Source organism: Prionailurus viverrinus, chromosome F2 (genome assembly GCF_022837055.1).
Source record: "Prionailurus viverrinus isolate Anna chromosome F2, UM_Priviv_1.0, whole genome shotgun sequence".
NCBI classification, from domain to species: Eukaryota; Metazoa; Chordata; class Mammalia; order Carnivora; family Felidae; genus Prionailurus; species Prionailurus viverrinus.
This window is the reverse complement of record NC_062578.1, coordinates 61,394,339-61,416,939: the sequence shown is the minus strand read 5'-3', so window position 1 is coordinate 61,416,939 and position 22,601 is coordinate 61,394,339. Positions and strand designations below refer to the sequence as shown.

The 22,601-nt window shown below is 37.1% G+C and overlaps 1 protein-coding gene across 2 annotated transcripts in view; it reads left to right on the top strand.

Annotated features, from left to right (window-relative positions):
* The first annotated feature begins 370 nt into the window (after nucleotides 1-370).
* The window catches only part of RAD21 (RAD21 cohesin complex component), a 30,083-nt gene continuing 7,852 nt past the window's right edge, over nucleotides 371-22,601 (top strand). The window contains exons 1-10 of one of the 2 annotated variants that reach the window (XM_047842422.1): nucleotides 371-585; nucleotides 7,076-7,202; nucleotides 8,330-8,504; nucleotides 13,324-13,453; nucleotides 14,865-14,964; nucleotides 17,366-17,472; nucleotides 18,142-18,348; nucleotides 18,825-18,950; nucleotides 19,287-19,409; nucleotides 21,333-21,556. In XM_047842422.1, the coding sequence (XP_047698378.1) occupies nucleotides 8,361-8,504; nucleotides 13,324-13,453; nucleotides 14,865-14,964; nucleotides 17,366-17,472; nucleotides 18,142-18,348; nucleotides 18,825-18,950; nucleotides 19,287-19,409; nucleotides 21,333-21,556 (1,161 nt within the window). In that variant the 5' untranslated portion in view covers nucleotides 371-585; nucleotides 7,076-7,202; nucleotides 8,330-8,360. The remainder of the gene's footprint in view (nucleotides 586-7,075; nucleotides 7,203-8,329; nucleotides 8,505-13,323; nucleotides 13,454-14,864; nucleotides 14,965-17,365; nucleotides 17,473-18,141; nucleotides 18,349-18,824; nucleotides 18,951-19,286; nucleotides 19,410-21,332; nucleotides 21,557-22,601) is intronic. The other variant, XM_047842421.1, reaches the window with a different exon arrangement.

Here is a 22,601-nt window from a genome sequence, read left to right as displayed (position 1 = left end):
CTTAGATTTTATGGAGCTTGTTTAAGGGTTTTATGTTACTTTCGTCGCTACAGAGCCATTAAAATGAGTTTTTGTGTCGTGGCAAACGATAGCTCTTCCCTCTAAAACAAGTGCAAGAATAAAGGTAAAAGCCAGGGATTCACTTCACTGGCAAGCACTGCGCGTGCGCTATCTGCCAGGTTCTCAACCCTTGAAGACGCTCTGGCCAGAAAATCACCTTAGCGCCTGCTTAGTTCGGAGCTGCACAACCAGAGGGCGGGGTCCAAAGAGGAGGAAATGGTCACTGCGCCTGCGTCCGCTCCTTCTGGGTCCTAGGCTGGCTGCGCAGGCGCATATGTACCATTTTGACCGTAAACATCCTGCCGATTTGAACCGAGGATTTGGGCGGCAGGAAGAGCCGCGGCGTAACGGCAGCCATCTTGTTTGTTTGAGTGAATCGGAAAGGAGGCGGTGGCTGTGGCGGCGGCGGGAGCTGCTCCGAAGCTACACCTCACAGGGGCTCCCCCCCCCTTTCCCCGCCCCCTCCCCCGACCCTTTTCCCCTCCCCAGGCCACCCAGCCCGCCCAGCTCCCGGCGGAGTACAAGGTAAGATACTCGGCCGGCCCCTCTTATCCTCCGGCTCCCTCCCCCTACCCCTTCCCTGCTGTCCTGCCGTCCTGCCGTCTAGGAGCCGGGCTCGGGGAGGGGGGGTGGGGGGGGAGCGAGGGAGGAAAGCACTCGCCGTATCCCGGGACGGTGGCCGTGCTGCCACCCTCCGAGCCCTGGAACGGCAGCGCCGCCTGCCCAGGCCGCTTTCCCCGGGCCCGCCCTCGGCCAGGACCCGCGCAACCTGGGCCCGCATTATCGCTTGTCTGGTAACAAATGGTTCTGGTCCGTTCCAAGACCGAAAAAGCCGTTACTCCTCCAGTCCCTCGAGAGCCACATCTCCCCGAGGAGGCAGAGGAAACCTTGGGTCCTGGAGGGAAAGGAGGAGGTTTGAACGAGCCCGCTCTGGGACTGGGCCGCCTACTCGGGCAAAAATGGCTGTCTAGGAAGACGCGGGACGCGGGGCGGGCGGCGGTGGCGGGTCGGCGCCCGCGGTGGCAGCTCGGTGGGGCAACAACCGTCTGCCGAGCTTGGGTGCGGGGGGTCGGAGACGTGCGGGCACTGCCCTCGCGGGCGCTGTGGACCCATAGCACGGCGACGGGCCCCTCGCCAGGGATTGCTGCTGCTCCCCCTCCCCTTTTTTTAAGGAAATATTTTACGTTGGGAATATTACACACTGGACAGACCAATAGAAAACGAGACCAAGGGAAGTTGCTTCTGATTCTTAGGAAATTAGCATAATTGGTCCTCCCCACCCTACTTTTCTAATGATTAGGGATAGTGTTTTGTTAATTGATATAGAGACGCTTTGGGAAGGTGGTTTCTGACAAATGCTTGGTGTCTTTCTCCTTTCTGAGAAAGTCTTTGCGACTGATCTGCTGTAATAGAGTGGGGTGACACTATCTACTTGTGGTGCCAGACCTAGCGGCATTCTTTCAAATTTGAAAGAAGGAAACGCTGGAGGGTTTGTCTGCCCACCCTATGATTGTAACGCTGTCTTAAGGGTGCAAAACCGCGCTAGTGTTTTAATGATTTCTGGTAAAGGCTTATGTCTGTCAGCTTTCTTTGCAAGCGAAGTTTAATATTTGTTCTCATAATGCTGTTTAGAATCATCACTGAAATCCAGAAAAAAAATCTTTTTAAAAATGAATGCAAATGCCAATGAGCTGTGTGAATCGCCAGAATTTTAGAGACGGGCTGGAGAAGCTTTCCTAAGTTGTAGAATCTTTAAATTTATTTTTGTTTTTAATGTTGGAGGCAATTTACAATTATTTTTAGAAAGACACTGATGAGGACATATACCGTAACCAGTGATTAAATTATTTAACAGTTCGTAAATTGTTGAGGTGACAGCAGTGCATAACTAATGGACATAGTGCTTTTCATAAACAAGTCAGAATTACATTGGTAAAGAGTAACCTTAATAACTTTTTTGTTTATAAAGACGACACATTAGTACACTCTACAGTTGTTTTTCGCTTAGAGTGGTAGGTTTAAAGTATTCTTAAAATTATTTCTTTCCTGATGAATTTCTATTTATTGGAAGGCAAATATTCTGAAAAAAATTTATCTTTCATAGTTTGGTGCAGAAGGGAAATTTCTAATGTTTAAGAAATAAAGGTTTTGTGTATTTTGTTTAAATGTTGTGATGTCAGATTGTTAGGCATGATCATGCTTTTTATTTTCTGCTGTGAGATTTTTTTCAAATTTACTGTTTATTTACATCCCGGTAGGATTGTGCTAGTTTGCTGTTCTGTTTCATTCTCATAATCCTTTTTGGTTAACATCCTTATTTTATAGATGTGAAAGCTAAGACTCAGTTAAATAACTTTTAACCGTTACAGAACAACTCAGGAGGGAGCTGAATTTGAATCTAGGACCTTTTGATTGTAAAATTGTTGTTCAAAGAATGTTAGTAGCCGAAGGGTGGGGAGCTCTAGTGTGCAGGGTTGGAAATAACTTCTGTTCCTGAGACAGCCCCCAAACCTCCAGAGATCATCACATTCTTATCTGAGTTTTAGGTATAGATGTTTTCCAAGGTTAGTAAATCACTGAATTTCAACCTTCCAGATTTTTATAATTTGTGAAAATGGACCACACAGACTAAGCAGCTTGTTAATTAATGGCAAAGCAGGATTGTGTCTTGACTTACAATATAATAGTTTTTACTTTGGGTGATATTTGTGTGTGTTCCAAGTTAAAGTCGAACAGTACAAAAAGATAGGTGTCACTTTCCCAGCAGACCCGCTTTCCAAAGGTAACCAGTGTCATCAGTTTCATTTGTACACCACAGATAATTTATGTAAATGCATTAAATATATCTTACAGAGAGAGCCTTCCTTTAAAGAGTACATATATGTATATCATTGTTTAAGTCTGCATGGAATTCTGTTATATGGCTGTATTAATTTGTTAAAAGTCACTAATTAGCAGCCAGGTAAATTATTTCTAATGTTTTGCTGTTAAAAGACATGCTGGCAAGGCAACACAGTGTTGTGTTAGAGGTGTGAGCTCTGAAATTCAAGTTTCACTTGAATTAAATGCTAATGACCTTTGGCACATTGTCCATTTTCTCTGTTTCCTCATCTGTAAAATGGGCTGGTGCTTACCTCATATGACTGTCGTTAAAAGGATGGACACATCAGTTTTTAACATTTTTTGTTGTTATTATATATCTCAAGGTATGCCATTGGCATTATTACTGGAAGTGCAGTTTCTATTTCGAGTGTTTGAGATTTTCATAACATGTTGGCAAATTGCCCTTAAAAGAGGTTATCCCAATTTATACAACCATTGTCCTGCCCTGCTTTCTAACAGATGAGTGAAATATCATAATGACTAATATCATGGTAGAAACATTGCTTCTACATTGTAGAAACAAGGCTGTAATTTGCCTTTTTTTGTAAGATCATAAATTGTCATTTTTTCCACTTGTAAATATGTTCAAAAATACTGATTTGTCATTTCACTTTAGACTTAAATTACTTTTTAGGCTATATTGAAAAAAGTTTGCTGCTTTAGAAAAAAATGAGAAATCCTGACATTGCGTAAGCTGTCCTCTCAGACCAAATACAGGCTTTATGCTAAGATCTTTTACAAAGGATTAACAGACTTAGAATTTGCAACATTTACAGAGATTAATCAACTTTTTTTTAAATTAAAGTATGGTAATACTAAGAAAAAAGATTGTTCAAAAGATTGTACTTTATTTAGATATAAGCCAGTTGTTGATCTACCACTGTGCTGCAGACGTCCTATAGTTATTAGGGTGATTTCCTCTTGCTAATTGTTTCCCAGAATAACTTTCGCACCACTTTGCTTTAGTTACCCCATCCCATGCCAAGAAAGCATCTATTTAGGAATCTTTGCCTCCACATAACTGGGATATTTTAGGCATGGTACTCTGACTAGCAGCTTAAGTCCTGGCCATGAGTTACTGACACCTGTTGAAAAGTGCCAGTAGTTTTAATTTCTAAAATTTCCAGAATTTTTTACATATGTCAATTGTGAGATCACTTGCTGTATCTCATTTCCTTATTCATTAAGCACGTATTTAGTAGTTGTTATGAAGCAGGCGGTATTCTAAAATCTAAATATTAAGGAGATATTTGTTTGGAATACAGCTATCTTCTATAGTGAAAATTGGGACTTCTTGTGTATGACAGCAACTGTATTTCTAAGAACACATTGCCATATTGGATTTCTACAAAATCCTGTAGACTTTATTTATAGCGCTGTAGAGGCAGCTTAATTTTCAGGCTAACAAACATTAAGGCTTAAAGTAAAAGCATTGCTTTGCAACATAGGCTCTCTTTGATTATGGGAAGCATATTTGGAAATATAAAATACTGCTGAGCAGGATATAAGATACACTTGAGGAGTTAGTGTTTAATTCTGTAGTAGAGTGTTTAATCTGAATTCTTCCTACTTTTCACATTCCTTAGTCACATTTAAGAGAGTTCACAACATTGGGAAGTTGATGAAGCCTGTTTTTGTTTTTTGTTTATTGTTTTCTTTTGAAACAGTTTTCCTAGTGTGAATTAATAATGATCCTCTGGACACATCTGGTTCAGCGATTGAAAATTTCAGGACCCTTTGCCATTAAGTAATAGAAAAATGGAAAGGAGGCAAACCTGACTGAATTACTCTTGCACAACCACCCTCCACCCTTTCAAACTTTTTTGACAGGCATGAAATCTCTTGCCTATAATATGTTTAACTAATATATATTTCCTGTACAACACTGGAAAGAATGGATACAGTTGTTAATTCAAAATACAATAAGCAAAATTCTCATTATAAAATTTACAGATTCTCATTTTAAAATTTACAGTCTCTGCAAAAACTTGAAAATTTAGAGTTAACTTACTCTGGATATTTTTTTTAAGCTAATTCTAAATTTTACATTCCCACTGGCAGTGTATAAGAGGTGAAGCTTCTCTGTATCCTCACCCGCCTTTGATGTTGCCATTATTTTTTATTTTACGTTTTAATAATGTGCAGTAATATCTCGTGGGTCTAAATTTGCATTTTCTTAATGACTGGTGATGTTGAACATCTTTTCTTGTTCTTATTTACCTTTGGTATATCCTTTTCTGTGAAATTTCTCTTCATTTCTTTTGCCCATTTTCCAATTAGATTTTTTAAAGTTTATTTTGAGAGAGAGTGCTTGAGTGCACATGTGCAAGTGGGGGAGGGGCAAAGAGAGGGGGAGAGAATCTCAAGCAGGCTCCAGGGTGTCAGTGCACAGCCTAAGCGGGGCTCCAACTCAGGAAACTCTGAGATCATGACCTGAGCCGAAACCAAGAGTCAGACGCTTAACTGACTGAGCCACCCAGGCACCTCTCTAATTAGATTTTTTTATTTGTGTTTTTAGAATTCTTTATTCTGGATCTAGGTTCCTGTCAGATATGTCATTTTCAGTTTTTTCCCCATTTTGTATCTTTGCATTCTCAGTGAACTCTTTTATATAACAAAATTTCTTAATTTGATAAAGGCCAATTTATTGCCTTTTTTTCCTTTATGGGACATGTTTTTGGTGTCCTGTCCAAAAATTCTTCCCAAGGTTTAGGTACTAAAGGTTTTCCCCTCTGGTTTTTTTCTAAAAATTTTATAGTTTTACATTTAAGTCTGTGATTTATTTTAAATTATTTTTTTTTTTTTAAGCTTACTTATTTTGAGAGGGACAGCAGGGACAGAGAGTCTAGAGAATCCCAAGCAGGCTCTGCATAGCCAGCTTGCAGTCACGTGCAGAGCCCAACGCGGGGGTCAGACCCATGAAACCATGAGATCATGACCTGAGCCAAAATCGAGCATTGGACCTCAGCCAACTGAGCCACCCAGGCACCCCTGAATTACTGTTTATATAATGCATGAGGTTTGGATCAAGATTCATATTTTGTAGATGATATCCAATCACCATTTGCTGAAAAGACTGTCCTTTCCCCTTTGTCAAGCTTCTTCATCTTTGTGAAAAATCAGTTGGAGTTATTTATGTGGATTTATTTCTGGGTTTCTGTCCTGTTTCATTGGTGTGTGTGTGTGTGTGTGTGTGTGTGTGTGTGTGTGTGTGTTTTCTGCCACACAATGTTGACTATTGTAGCTGTTAGGTAAATCTCGAAATTGGTTAGACAAATTCATCCCACTGTATTCTTTTTTAAAAAAGTAGTTTTAGCTATTCTCGTTCCTTTGCCTTTCCAAAGAAATGTTACAAAAATCTTGTCAATGGCTATAAAAAAAAAAAAAAACCTCAAAAGGATTTCAATAGGCATGATGTTAAAGTTTCTTTTGAAACTAAACATACAGGGGCACCTGGGTGGCTCAGTTCAGCATCCCACTCTTGATTTCAGCTCAGGTCATTGATCTCATAGTTCCGGGGATCAAGCCCCACATTGGGCTCTGTGCTGACATCCTGGAGCCTGCTTGGGATTCTCTCTCTCCTTCTCTCTCTGCCCGTGTCCCGCTTGCATGCACATGCATGTGCTCTCTCAAAATAAACATGAAAAAAATAAATAAACATACACTTGTCGTGCTACCCAGCAATCATACTTCAGGACTTTTGCCCCAGAGAAATGAAAACTCTGTTCACTAAAAGTCTATATACACAGGTGTTTATAGCAGCTTTATTTGAAACAGCCTCAAACTGGAAACAACCAAATGTCCTTCGATAGGTGATTGACAAAGCAAATAGTGGTGTACCTCTCTATCCCATGGAATGCTACTCAGTGATCAAAAGGAACATACTATTGATAACTTGCAACAACTTGGGTGGATCTCAAAAAGAGTGTTAGACTGCTGAATCCAAAAAGTCACATACTATATGATTCTACTTATATGACCTTCTCAAAATGACCAAGTTAGAGATGAAGAAGAGTGGTGGTTGCTCGGACTTAGGAATGGTAGAGAGGAAGGAATGGGGGTGACAATTAAAAAGGATAGAGAGGAAGAGCTTTGTGTTGATGAACTAGTTTTGTATCTTATTCACTTGCAGTGGTGGTTACACAAATCTGCACATGTGATAAAATGGCATAGAACTATACATACACTTGCACCAATGTCAGTGTCCTGGTTTTGATACTGTATGTGAGATGTCACCATTGGGGGAAACTGGTTAAAGGGTAAGTGGGACCTCTCTACTATTTCTGGGACTCCTGTGAACCTATAATTATTTCAAGAGAAAAACTGTTGTAAAAATGTTTATGTACTTTTCATGTGCTATGGGTGTGCTTGAGTTTATTTCTGTAAAAACATGACTTGTATATCTTATTGTAGTCGTAGACATTTTAAAAAAAGAAATTCATCTGGCGAAATAGATTTTTTAAATCTTCTATGTAAGGGTAAATAAATAAAGGAAATATCAACACAGGAAATGAAGGAAACATACACAGTTAATGTACTCTATAAACTGGATTTTTTAGGGTGCCTTTTTTTTCCTTCTGTATCAACACATAGCTTGCTAAAAGAAAAATGTGCACTTGTATTTCCACTAAGACTATTTCAGTCATAAGATAAATGTTAACGCTGTATCATTGTCCTGATACAATGTCCTGTTAGTGTTTAAATTATAATTGGACAAGTGCTTTTCAAGTTCTTGAGTTGGAAAAACTATATATATAATGCTTTTTTAAGCCTCAACTTTTCTAAACTACTCACCTGTAAAGGTGGACCAACCCACCTACTTTTATCTGGTACAATATGAAATACTTGTTAGCACAGTACTTGTCATGAGGTAGCAATTATCCTATAAAGCATCTAGCTGAGAATCCATTGTTAATGGGGTTCTAAAAATGGAAATTTACACACTGTTTAATATCTGTTCCTGAGTATTCTTAGACATACTTTTCTTGCAATAAAGATTTTTTTTTTTTTTTTGGCCAGAGGCAGACTCTTTTCCACAGTCAGTGATCAGGGTAGGAATGGAATGAACACTTGATGGAACTTCAAAATGGAAAAGAGTTTTCTGGTGACAATTTTTACTTTAAAAAAAAATGGCCCTTTTATTTTGGGTATGAAAATGATTTGACTCTTTTGTCCTTTTTCTCTTCAGCTGCTATTTTGGGGTCTTTTTCTTGCCCTCTCAAAACTAACACAGTAGATTGTTTTCATAAATGCATACTGTACTTTCTTCTACCTTTCATGATTCCATATTAAAAAGAACAGGAAACTTTTATATTCATATTTCTTCTATGTCTTGATAAATGTTTGTTTTCATATGGTAGTTATATTAACTTTTTTTCCCTTTCAGATTTCCTCCTGTTTCATAATCAGCCGGAACAATGTTCTACGCACATTTTGTCCTCAGTAAGAGAGGGCCTCTGGCCAAAATTTGGCTAGCGGCCCATTGGGATAAGAAGCTAACCAAAGCCCATGTGTTTGAGTGTAATTTAGAGAGCAGTGTGGAGAGTATCATCTCACCAAAGGTATGTTTGTTGTTGATATTTTTATTCACTTTGTCGATTGTTTATTGATATGTGAAACAATTCTGTAAAACAGCTTTTTAGGTTTACGTCTTCTTTGGAGGCAAAGAAAAATTTCTAGATTACCCAGAGTTCCAGTTTGGTATGCTATTCCCTTTAAAAATTCTGTAAGTGCACAGATCTTTTCATTTGCCTGTTTTCATGGTAGATCAGTGTGAGATCAGGCACTACCCAAATATATTTCTAGATGTTTTTGTACTTAAACATATGTATAGGTGTTTCTAATTTGGGAATTTATAAAATATTCAAAATAAGGACCCTTTAATTAGAAACTGTTGTAGGGATCAGATCTAATTATCGTAGCCATCTCGTAAATAGTATCCATAACTCTTGTACCTCCTCAGCTCCACAGGCCTACTTGCTGTTTCTTAAAGATATCGAGCTTTTTCCCTGTCTCAGAACTTTTATGCTTGCTGTGCTCTTCTCCTAAATATTTAATTATTGTGTGTCTCCCACTAGCATGGAAGCCTCATGAATGTCCTTACCTTATCTGCCTTGTTTACAGCTCTGTTCCTAGAGGAGCTTTTATTAACATCCTGTGAAACTGTTCTGAGACAGTGGTTTTTACCCTTGGATTTCACAAACAGTGTAACTAGAAATAATCCATGTTTTTTTGTGTTGCCAAGAAAGGACCTTTACAACATACACAATTACATGTATTAACATCATTAACACTTTGTTGAGAAACAGATAACGTTGACTTCAAAATGTATAAGGGCTAATCTCAAAGGAAAAGTCCTTAAATATGATACAACACACACACACACACACACACACACACACACACACACACACAAACACGTTACGTCCGTGTTTTAAAGGTCCTTTTGTGGACCTTGTATTAACCCATATGCGCTCTAGTTGTCCTGTCGAGAAAATAGTCCAGATACAACTGTCTGGACCGCATTGAGAGCTACTCTTAGAATTGGCAGTTTGGATGATGCTGGCTGCCATGATGTGTTAAATAAATAAGGGTAGTTCTTTATTGCTGAAGAAGCAAGGGGATCTGAGATGAATAAAGCTGGGATCTAGAAAAGACTTGTTGAGAAAAGTCGTGTGGGAGAGGATATGTTTTAGGAGAGAAAAGTGAAAGTTTATATGTGTAATGAGAGCTAAATTACAGAGTTTCCACTTGTCTACAGAATTTTGGCTGGTTTTAGAGTTAAATTTGGTGGCATTTATTGGTTTTAAGGAAATTTCTATCATATTATTTCTAAGATGTAAAGTGAAAAATTATAAAATGAAAAGTTTACTAACAGGGGAATAGGTGACCTCTAGTCCTACCACCTAGAGAAAGTTTTAGTATTTTGGTATGCATTTAAAATGTGTGCATGTATTTTACACATAAGCATGTATACACAAACTGCATTATATGTTTTATAACAAGACTACATTCAGGAAAAGCTCTGTTCATAACTTTACCATCATTTTTCATGGTTGCATTGTATAGTGTCATGGTCTCTTATCCACAGAATTTAAATACAAAACATAGAAACAGGTCATTTGTGTATTCATATGTTCACTGTAGAACTACTAATGTAAATGATTATTGGAAACAGCTCGAATTAGATGATCCTGGGAATGTCTTAATATATGTCATATGCACTGTATTACCTTAATAATAAAAAATCTCTTAATTCTAAAACACTTTTGGCCCCAAGGATTTAACATAAAAGATTATAGACCTGTAATTCATTGTTTCGATTATACATGATTTATCTTACCAGTGTCTTTTTTAGATAATCTATAATTTTTCCTAATGTTTTGAATTTTAATTCCACTGGTCCTGTACTGCGCAACCATTAAAATTACAAAGATTTTTCTACTTGGTAGGACTACAGGTTTATTTTCCTCTTTTTAAAAAATAACCATTGAATAAACATTGCTTGCAAAATCTTTTGGTTACATCTGTGGGCTTTTTGTTGTTGTTGTTGTTGTTCATTTTTGAGAAAACACGAACCTGGAAGGGGCAGAGAGAGAGAGGGAGACACAGAATCTGAAGCCGGCTCCAGGCTCTGAGCTGTTAGCACAGAGCCAGACAAGGTACTTGAACTCACAAACCATGAGATCATAACCTGAGCCGAAGTTGGATGCTTAACCGACTGAGCCACCCAGATGCCCGCCTCTCTTTTTTTGACTCAAGATTGTTTACTATGTGAGGTTAGGATACATCAAAACCAGTCTTGCATTTTCATTGATCTTTTGTTCCCATCTGTAAATTTTTCCTTAGTGTTGATGTTTAGGAAGATAAATGATGGGCCAGGCGGTATATTTCTGATATGCATTAATAGTTTGCTCTGTGGGGAGATAGTACCAGTTTGCACTGCTGGTCTAATTGAGAATATGAGGTTTTCTACTTTTTATAGGTATGCTTACTGAGGGAAGTGAATGGAAAAAGGAGAAGTTGAGCTCTTTTCTTGAAATTGATATGTGTGACTAATCTTTAACACCCATAAGCAAATATTGAGGGTGATTTGGCTTAAAAGGATAACATTTTTTCATAGTATGTGCAGAGTACTTTGTACACCTTTAGAGACACTACAAAAGAATACAAGATAATCTGATATGTGAAGGTATGTAGCAGTTGCCACAAAGTAAAGCATACAGTTCAAGAATAATGTAAAAAACTGTGGAGGGTGTGAGAAAGAACAACTTACTTTAAAAACCATTTCTAAGTGGGTTTTTTTCAATGTTTATTTTGAGAGAGCATGTGTGAGTAGGGGAGGGGCAGAGCAAAGGAGAGAGAATTCCAGGCAGGCTCAGCCCTGTCGGCCCAGAGCCTGATGTGGGCCTCTGACTCATGAACCTCAGGAACCAAACTGAGATCATGACCCGAGTCAAAATCAGGAGTTGGATGCTCAACCGATTGAGCCACTTAGGCACCCGTCTAAGTGGGTTTTTATGATTGGTCTTGTTTTATTTTGATAGAATATATATTTCCACAGGTGTACTAACTCAAAAATGTCTGTTGTTTGCTCTTGTGCAGTTCTTGTGAGGGATTTTAGAACAAGCGTCAGACATACAGCTCAGTTGTAACCGTGTGGCTTCTGCCCCCTCACGACACTCCTCTGTTTGAACAGCCACTGGTAGCCTCTGTAGAGCTTTCCCTGGGTACATAACCTGTGTTCCATATTACACCTATACTCTTAACATGGGCTAGCTCAACAGCAAAAAGGGCCATACTTCATATTACCTACTTCTTTGCTAAACTCTGAACCAAACTCATCCAGAAAGAAATCTTTTGCCCAAACACCACCTTTTTAAAAAGTTTCCAGTTCTTTACAAGATAATGGCATGCAGTGGGTTTTAATTTTAAAATTAAAGGTAAAGGTGCGGTCAATATTAAATTTTCTAAGACCACATCATAAAAGTAGATTCTTTCTTTCCATTAGGAACAGTGTTTTAATTGGGTCTTTTCATATCAAGGATGATAAGTCCTGGATTTGATTACAAATTTTTAATTTTAGATATACTAAGAATAGCAGTAACTTTCGTAATTTATGTTGTAAGTCATGTGAAATTGCCATAAAGACAGAGCCTGAGAGTCCTTGTAAATGGAATCTTAGGCTGCTATAGACAGTACATATATAACTGAGAAATACAGTGTTTCATTTTATAAGTAACATTTTATAAGTAACATAAGTAACATACTAATTATATTTGAAGCAAATGATTAACAGCTTTCTTTGCTACCTTAGAATTTGAGATCTATGGTATGATTTGGAAAATAATCTGGGAAAGTTTGAGTTCCTGTTGTCTTGTTCTCAAAAACTTTTCCATATTCTAGCTAGAGGAATTGTGAATCATGCTGTTTAGTTGGGTGTTTACTGCGCTTTCTTTTCCCAACTACTGCATCTCATCCCACACAAGCATTGATTGAGATCTACCTTAAAAGGAAAAAAAAAAAAAAAAAAACAGGCTGAAGAGTGTATTTTCTTGTAAACAAAAAAAAAGATGGGTTACCATTACCTTTCAACTGTTATTATGCCTTCCAGTCAACTGATAAACTCAGTGAAAAAGGTCTTAAACAGTGAGGAAATTAACAGTCACTTAATTAGAAGTTTAGAGATAGGAAGATTCAGGTTTAGTTGAGTTCATTCAATGATGTCATTCATCTAAGGACTCACCAGTCTCCTGTTGGCTTCTTGTTCTTGTACTTACAGCCTCATGACTACAAGTAGCTCCAAACCCCACTGCTCACAACACAGGAGGGAAAAAAGAGGGAGGCATTCTTTTTCTTATTGGGAAAATCTCTCAGAAGCTGACATACTTTATACTTTTTCTTGTTGGTTAAACTGGGTTATGTGCCCACTCAAAAAGCATTAGCAAAGAGGAAAGAGACAGTTCTTCAAGGCTGAGAACATTCACTCCCCAGACAAAATAGAGTTCAGCTAGCTAGCAAGGAGCAATGGCTCTGGATTGGCAAACAAAAGCACCACACATTCCTTAATGTGCTTATGATGGCAGTCTGTGGGATGCCTTGGTACCTGCTGCATAGCTACCTTTGTGTCTGTGTTCACTCATGAATTGCTGCTAGTCTAGTCCTGGTCAATACAGATACTCGAAATTTACAGATAAAGGCACAAGTAAAATAATTATAGGTGATTTATAAGGTAACTTCAAATAAATGATTAAAAGTATGAAGAGAGAAAGTGAAAACTGCCCATCAATTGCACAGAATACAAGCTTTGAAGTATGATTACCTCTAAAACCAAAAAAATTAACTTTGTAAATTAGATCAATATTAATGTCTTACTCCTAGGTGAAGATGGCGCTCCGAACATCAGGACATCTCTTACTGGGAGTAGTTCGAATCTATCACAGAAAAGCCAAATATCTCCTTGCAGACTGTAATGAAGCATTCATTAAGATAAAGATGGCTTTTCGGCCAGGTATTGTTGACTTTTTTTTTTTTTTTTTTTAACCTTGGATTTTCTCATGCAGTATGAAAAATTGCAAAACCTATATTCTAGTTCCACTTGTTTTGTTCTAATATTAATACAGGGGAACCTTTCAAAAATAGGGCCAGGCTTGGAGAGGCAGTGGTTCAAGGGAAGAAACCCACTTCAGTCATACATATGGAATTATGGCAGTCACCCCTTTTTAAATGCCTTTTCATTATCTTACATAGAACTGAGAGTTGAAACGTTGAAAGCTGATTGTTACATGAATTTTTTAAATGTAACTTAAGAAAATCTTAGGATTTAAAATTTTTTTCCCAAATAATTTTAGCATATTCTTTTTTTTTTTTAATTTTTTTTTTTTTTCAGCGTTTATTTATTTTTGGGACAGAGAGAGACAGAGCATGAACGGGGGAGGGGCAGAGAGAGAGGGAGACACAGAATCGGAAACAGGCTCCAGGCTCTGAGCCATCAGCCCAGAGCCTGACGCGGGGCTCGAACCCACGGACCACGAGATCGTGACCTGGCTGAAGTCGGACGCTTAACCGACTGCGCCACCCAGGCGCCCCTAGCATATTCTTAAATTTCACTTTTAACTTGAGACTTTTATTAAACATTCTTTATAGTGTTTTGTTGTTTTAGGTAGTGATTGGCTCTAAAACTGGATTCTAGCAACCAAATTTGCATCTGCATAGATAATAATTATGATATTTATCTGAATTCATATGTCATTTTATAATTTTTAAAACAATGATGGAATTTTATTCTAATTAAAATAATGAAGAGATGCCTTATATGGTAGTTTTTACCGAAGTTATGTTTTACTACTTCAATTTATTTTAACATATGAACAGTGAAATTTTTGAGATCTAAGATTTTATATAAAAGCAAAATGTTTAGGTAGAGGCTATGGTTCTTGAATGATTTCTAACATGTAGATAATTGCATTTTGCTTAAGTAACCATGCTTTTTTATTTTTTCTTATTTAAAGCAATGCGTTTTTAGCATACACTGAAGAATATAAGGAAAACCAAAATAATGTAATCCCACTTACCCTAAAATAACCAACTCCTCTTGATATTTAGGGTGTTCCTTTCCAGTCATTCCCCTTCTTCATAAATGTCATGTTTATGAAGAAAACTGTTATTAATATTTATTTGTCATGTCCTTTTCAAGACTTACCACCTTAATGCATTAATAGTGCTTTGACTTTTTTTGGAATGCAAGTAATTTGGCTTATGAGTATAGAAAAACAAAAGTACTTGAGCTTTGGTTGTACTTTGCATACATTATCAATCTTTCAGGACTATAACCTTAGGAGATTATACTGACTTTACCTTCCTCTCATCCCTAGATAACCTGTGATATAACCAGGCCTTCAAGCTTACCATTTCCTTTCCAGGTGTTGTTGACCTACCTGAAGAAAATCGAGAAGCTGCTTACAATGCTATTACCTTACCTGAAGAATTTCATGACTTTGATCAGCCACTGCCTGACTTAGAGTATGTCTCTCCCTCTTTTAATTGTTGACTTGGTCTACAAATAACATTATTGGTTTCCAAATGTATAGTTTTCCATGGAATGTTATTTTTTTAACATTTATTTTCAAGAGACAGACACACACAGTGCAAGGGGGGAGGTGCAGAGAAAGGGGGTTACAGAATCGGAAGCAGGCTCCAGGCTCTGAGCTGTCAGTGCAGAGCCCAACGCGGGGCTTGAACCCACCAACACTGAGATCATGACCTGAGCTGAAGTTGGACGCTCAACCGACTGAGCCACCCAGGCGCCCCTTCCTTGGAATGTTTTGACACCAAATTAACATGAGGCTCAAATGTATAAGCTTTCAATTAGAATAATGTATAAATATGAAACATATAACCTAGAATTGTTTCTTCTGTAAGAAAACTGTACAGATGTCAACTTTAACAAAGCTAAGATAGGAGAATTCACATGTGCTTAGGCCAAAGCTTGTGTAAACAGTTTCCCAGGTTTGTGCTTTACATAAGGATATTAGTAAACATGAACTATTGGTTCATGATTTTTCTCTGGAGGTATATATTAAAGTCATCTATAGTTATCCTTTTTGCCAAGCTAACTTAAAGAGCAAGAAAGGGTCATTGTTACAACATCCAATTGAGAAAGTTGTACAGAGATGACCATTCTAGCATAATATTGTAGTATATTTCTCTTTTCTCAAGTCCTCAAAATCCAGCTGTTACCATGACAGGGAATGTGCCTATAACTTTCCATGTGATTTAGTAGCACAAGTGACAACCAGAAAACTCTTACACTACGCCCCATTTTTTTTTTTTTTTTGACAAATTTTTCTGCTTTGTAAAATGATCTATGACTCCTAATTCTGATTTATTTTTGTGTGTGTGTGAAATAATGCTAGGTGCTATCTAGCTCCTTTCCTGTTTTCTTTTTCCTCTTAAATTTCCATTTTTAAAAAATTTTTATCATGGAAATTTAACAGCCAAAAATTAGATTAGTATAATGAACCCCATGCACTGTTGTTTAATTTGAATATGTTGCCAGTTTTATTTCATATGTATTTCCCCAATTCAACCTCCAACGCACACTGGATTATTTTAAAGAATATAGATCTTCCTTTCTCTGTAAATACTTCAGTATGTATCTCTTTTGAGGTAAGGAATTTTCTTTTTTTTTTTTTTTATTTTTTTAACATTTAATTTTGAGAGAGAGAGAGAGTGAGCACAAATTGGGAAGAGGCAGAGAGGGAGGGAAACACAGAATCTGAAGCAGGCTCCAGGCTCTGAGCTGTCAGCACAGAGCCTGACATGGGGCTCGAACCCACGAACCGTGAGATCATGACCTGAGCCGAAGTCGGACACTTAACCGACTGAGCTACCCCGGCGCCCCAGGAATTTTCTAAATATATCCATAACAACATCCCATCTTAAAAATACAATATTTCTTTAATGTGATATCCAGTCAGCATTCAAATGTCCCCCGTTGACACATAGGCCTTTTTCCCCCCAGTTTAAGTTAGGGTCTGTACACATTCTGTAAGCTGCATTTGGTTGGTATGTTTTAGAAGTCTCTTGTGTTTTTATTGGCATTTGCTAAAAAAAAAAAAAAAAAAAAAAAAACAACCACAGATGTTTTGTTTTGAAGCATTTACATTCTGAATTTTCCTGATATTCTACATTGTTTAATGTTACATGTTTTTTATTTAATATTTTTTAAATAATAGAGATTATTTGTTAGAAGAAGAAAGTCTCAGAAAAGCTGGGTAGCTTCAGTGTTCGTAACACCTGTAAGTTTCACAACCCTGATGAAAACTCATGCCTGTCTAGACCATGCACTTCTGTTTTTCCTCTGTATACTCTATTACCTTATGTAGTGATTTCAGCATATTCTATTTTGCCTGCCGGTCACTTCTGATTTTTAAATAAGCATACGAAATAAATTCCAAATCACTGTTAAAATTCTTAAATTGTAGGGGTGCCTGGGTGGCTCAGTCAGTTAAGCATCCCAACTTTAGCTCAGGTTGGGATCTCACAGTTCACGATCTCACAGTTGATGGATTCGAGCCCCGCATCGGGCTCTGTGCTGACAGCTCAGAGCCTGGAGCCTGCTTCGGATTCTGTGTCTCCCTCTCTCTCTGCCCCTCCCCCACTCATGCTCTGTCTCTCTCCATCTCTCAAAAATGAATAAACGTTAAAAAAAAAACTAAAAAAGATTCTTTAATTGTATTTAGTATTCTATATTAAGACTTATAAACCATGATAACTTGTGTGCATGTTTTTTCCTTATAGAGAGAATTGGGATTTTATATATATATCTATAGATATAGATATAGATACACACACATATGTATGTATGTATACGCGTTACAGTAAGACTTGAGACTAAAATGTATTTGAAATTCTTTTAAAGTGACATAGATGTGGCCCAGCAGTTCAGCCTGAACCAGAGTAGAGTGGAAGAAATAACCATGAGAGAAGAAGTTGGGAACATCAGTATTCTACAAGAAAATGATTTTGGTAATAGAGAAACAGATCACTAGACACTAGCTAATGTTAGAATTATGTTGTTGCACTACTAGCAATTTGAAAAAGAAAACCCAGACATATGTTACATTTATGATGACAGAAAAAATTTTATCTCCTGTATTTTCATCAAAAAAAGAATTTGCCTTCCTACCAGTATATGAACCGTCATTTCCATTTATGCACCAAACTTGATTTCGTCTACTCCTGCCCCCATACACAGTGATAGAACCTATGTATGGATCTGTGTGAAAAGTTTGAATATTGAAGTAATACATTTAAACTAATCACTTTGGAACAATTTCATTATGTACCTACTATTCTTTTTGAATAGTGTTTAAAACAAGTTAGCGGAAGTATTTTCTTGATGAAAACACATTGTAACAAAATCTGAGTATTTATGCGACCTAACCTACATACATAGTTAAATTTACCTGATATATTTAAGATGATGTAAATATGGATCCTACTTTTGATTTGCTAGTCATGCCCCAGAATCAGTTTATGAAATATAAATGCTAAAGGTTTAAAGTTTAAACTAGATGTTTTAATACTCAAGACTTCCATAAGTAGATGTGGCATCACAATTATCATAAATTGTTAGGTGCTTTTATAACAGTGATGTTTGTAACTTTGTTTACCTTATCACTAAAATTTGTTCAGGCGACTTTGGAATGGATGATCGTGAGATAATGAGAGAAGGCAGCGCTTTTGAGGATGACGACATGTTAGTGAGCACTAGCGCCTCTAACCTCCTGTTAGAGCCTGAACAGAGCACCAGCAATCTGAATGAGAAAATTAACCATTTAGAATATGAAGACCAATATAAGGATGACAATTTTGGAGAAGGAAATGATGGTGGTATATTAGGTAGGTCACAACAAGGTGGTTATTTTAACGTTTCCTTGTTCAGTTGTGGTGTTTTAGAGCAGTCACTAATTTTATGCGTTAAGCAGCTCTTTGGGTACAGATGTGTGAATTGTGACCATTTGATTTCATTGAAGTTCTCTGAAACTAGCCTAAAAATATGATGTACCTGATTTTCTTAAAGGTGCTTGTCTCAGAGTGTTAAGGTTTACTAGTTCTTAAAACTTCTCTATTTGTGTTTGATATCTATATTAAGTAAATATGTTTTAAATAGAGATATGAACCAGAAAATCTAAATTAAGAATGAGAAATTTTTTTGTATATGGTTTTATACTTTCATATGCTACCTTGAAGAGAAACAGATGGAAGTTGAAGTTTTTTAATTTGGTTGATTTTCATATAATTGTATTTCCTAGTGATTAGCTATTCTTTTAGCATTTCTTTTTCAAGTTATAACTAAATTTCATTCCCTATTTCAGATGACAAACTTATAAGTAATAATGATGGTGGTATCTTTGACGATCCCCCTGCCCTGTCTGAGGCAGGTGTGATGTTGCCAGAACAGCCTGCACATGATGATATGGATGAGGATGATAACGTATCAAGTAAGCATTTCCTGTTCAGTGACCTGGACATGATTATATGGTAGCTAGAAAGGTATTTAATGTAGACGACCATAAACTAAAAGTTCCAGCTTTTAATGAATTGTAAATCTTCTTAAAAACAGTGCTTAGTTCTTATTCTCTTTCATGTTTAACTCTGTCCCTCCCCTTTTGTGGCCAGTAGGGTTCACGTCTGGAGCAACTCCTTCATAACTAGAAAAGTGTTGGTTATTGGTACCAGTGGGTTTATTTCAGTTTCTCAAGGGGATTTTGTCCTGCCATTTGTAGGAGATGTATTACATACCCAAGGCTTTTGTGACCAAATTTCTGTTTTTATAGTGGGTGGGCCTGATAGTCCTGATTCGGTGGATCCTGTTGAACCAATGCCAACTATGACTGATCAGACAACACTTGTTCCAAATGAGGAAGAAGCCTTTGCTTTGGAACCTATTGATATCACTGGTAAGCAAACAGACTTTTTCGACATATAAAATTTAGAATATAAGGTCCTAGTTCTGGCTGCTCTTCTCTAATCTGCTACTCTTGTTTTAGATAACTAAGCTTCTTTCTTTTTGTCAGGTATCTATTATAGAATCTTCAGTTATAATCCAGATATCTTACAGAATATCTGTACAGGTCGCTCTGAAATACAGAGAACACGTTTTTTGCTAACGTGTATCTTAGTCTTTGGGGGTTCCCAAAAAAGATCACAGGTAACAATTAGAAAACATTACAAGGCATTTTACAAGATTGATTACCTTCCAAAGTTCTATATTCTGTAGAGTTGGGCTACAATCTGGGAAAAGCTAAGCATATTCTTTTTTTATTTTTATTTTTTTAACTGGAAATGTGATTCTAAAATAAGCACTTTTAGTGCTTATTAAGAAACAAAGCCAAACATACTGGGGTGCTGTTTCTCAATAAAAGGGGCAATTTAAGATAGGTAAATTAGATGTGAAAGTAAAATTTCTAGATGGTTTATGGGTACTTTGGGGTGAATACTTGAAATTAGTTACACTATAATTCAAGATACAGCTATCACTTTTAAATAGAACAAGATAAACTTTTTTTCTACCTAAAACTAGAATTTGATCACCAAAAATTGCCTTGGGCTTCTGGTATATAAAGAGTGCTTGGTAGACATCTATTCATCTATTTAGAAACTGAAAATAGAACAAAGAACAAGTCTTTATCCCATGGAACTTAAGTACTAATTAGGGGAGCATGAGTAAGTACAATATGTACTGTATTAGTGACCGATTTTGTAGAGAGCTATAAATAAGGCAAAATAGGTACACCGCACAGGTTAAAATAGGATAATCAGAGGGCGCCTGAGTGGTTCGGTTGAGCATCCAACTTCGGCTCAGGTTGTAATCTTGCAGTTTGTGAGTTTGAGCCCCACATCAGGCTCGTTACCGTCAGCCTGTCAGCACAGAACCCACTTGGGATCCTCTGTCCCCCTCACTCTGCCTCTCCCCCCTGACTTGCACTCTCTAAAAAAATAGTAAAAAAATAATAATAATAATCAGGATTTGCAGTCTGTTTTAAGAACTTCAACTTTCAGAGACGGGAACTCAGTAGCTGGAGAATAAGTGTTGTACAGGGGCTGTCACTGTATAACATCTTTTTGAATCTTGAATTCTGAACTCCCTGAATGTTTTATACATAAAAATCAGTGGAGGTATAACATTTCTGACAGGATGTGATGTTGAGGAATTTGTAGCCTAAGAAATTGAGAGAATGCTGCCTACTTTGCTGAGTTTTTGGTAAGGATTACGAGTGAGTGTACAGGCAGGATGGAGAGTAGAGCTCCAGGTCCATCTGGGTGTGGGCTTTTGTTTTACTTCCTCAGTCTGCTTGTACAAGTGCCATATGTGAATTGTAACTTCTCCACTAAAAATCATAATAATTGCAACCATTTACAGAAGACTAAGTATTTTACAACTCCTATAAGTGGTGGCATTATTTCAAGTGAGAAAATAAAGGGATAAGCAAGATGAAGTTAACTTTTCTAAGTGGTCACTTGGGTAATAATAAATTACAAAACCCAGTTCTTGAGCCCAGATCTGAATCAAGTATGATAGGTTCCTTTTTACACTGTAAACCTACATGGGAAAAATATATTGACACTTGAATTATTTTACTCATTTTGTGCCTAAAGTCTATAAATATTCATTCAGCAAATTTTTATCAAGCACCTATTGTGTATGCCAGTCTCTATTCTACGTGGTACTGCAGAAACATCAGTTAAAACGGATTCTGCCCTCTTGATGTTTTTCTGCCAGGTGTATAGAAAAGCAGGGATACAATGAGACCAACTCTGGTGGCTCTTTATTTCATGATGGCCTCACAAGAAAATGACCTTATTTTCTTCTATCATTCCAGTCAAAGAAACAAAAGCCAAGAGGAAGAGGAAGCTGATTGTTGATAGTGTCAAAGAGTTGGATAGTAAGACCATTAGAGCCCAGCTCAGTGATTATTCTGATATTGTTACTACTTTGGATCTGGCACCACCCACCAAGAAATTGATGATGTGGAAAGAAACAGGGGGAGTGGAAAAACTCTTCTCCTTACCTGCTCAGCCTTTATGGAATAACAGACTACTGAAGGTAATAGAGTTTGCAGAATTTTTTTAAGTTAATTTTTAAAACTTTTGAATCATTTTTGATCAACTATTTTCAACTATATGGCACTTTTTTTTACTTAAATCACAATATACTGAACATAACCTTTCTGAAAGATTGTGTTGACACCTGCATTTCTAAAAGATGCAGAAGGAATTTTTTCTGTATGAAAAAGCTGCTGTGGTTTTTAATAATTCTCTCTCCTCAACCTCTCTCTGATAAATTACTAATTCTATTACCTTAGCATACACTGTACTTCAAGTCTACAATCCTTAGATACCGCTTTCAAGCCAAACCATGGCGTGGTTCTCCTTTTCCTGGAATAAAGAATTCTCTGATGGGGCTCCTGGGTGGCTCAGTCCACTGAGCGTCCAACACTTGGTTTCCACTCTGGTCACAATTTCATGGTTTGTGGGTTTGAGGCCTGCTTGGGATTCTCTCTCTTTGCCCTTCCCCTGCTTGTGCACTTGCTCACTCTCAAAACAAAACAAAACTATCTGGCTTTGAATTTATTTAATGAGAATTACTTTCATCTCTAGGCTCTTTTCTACTCATTTTAGGTTCCATACTATTCCAAAACAAGGTCCAAAAGTGGAGAATGCTGAGTGAAGCAGTACTATTAGACTGTTGTTCTAAAGTTGAAATATGCATAGAATTGATTTTACGATAGATGTTACTAAAAAGTATTTCAGAGCAGCAATGCTATTGTAAAATTTATTTATTGGAATCTGAGTGATGGAATTAGTTGGAAGAAAGTCTTTAAGGTATTTCTACTCTTTGACTTAGTGATCTCATTATTAGGAAAATTCCTAAGGAAGTAATTCAAAATATGGAAAAAAGCCGTTTCTGTGAGTATGGTCCATTACAGTGTTTGCAATAGAGCAACAACAAAATAGCAAAAAAATGGTTCAAATGTGGTATGTACACATGTGCATATATATCTCCACTCTGTGGAATATTAAATAGTTATTAAAAGTGATAGTATTATATGGAAATCTTATTAACTAAGTGAAAAAAAAAACAGTATGTA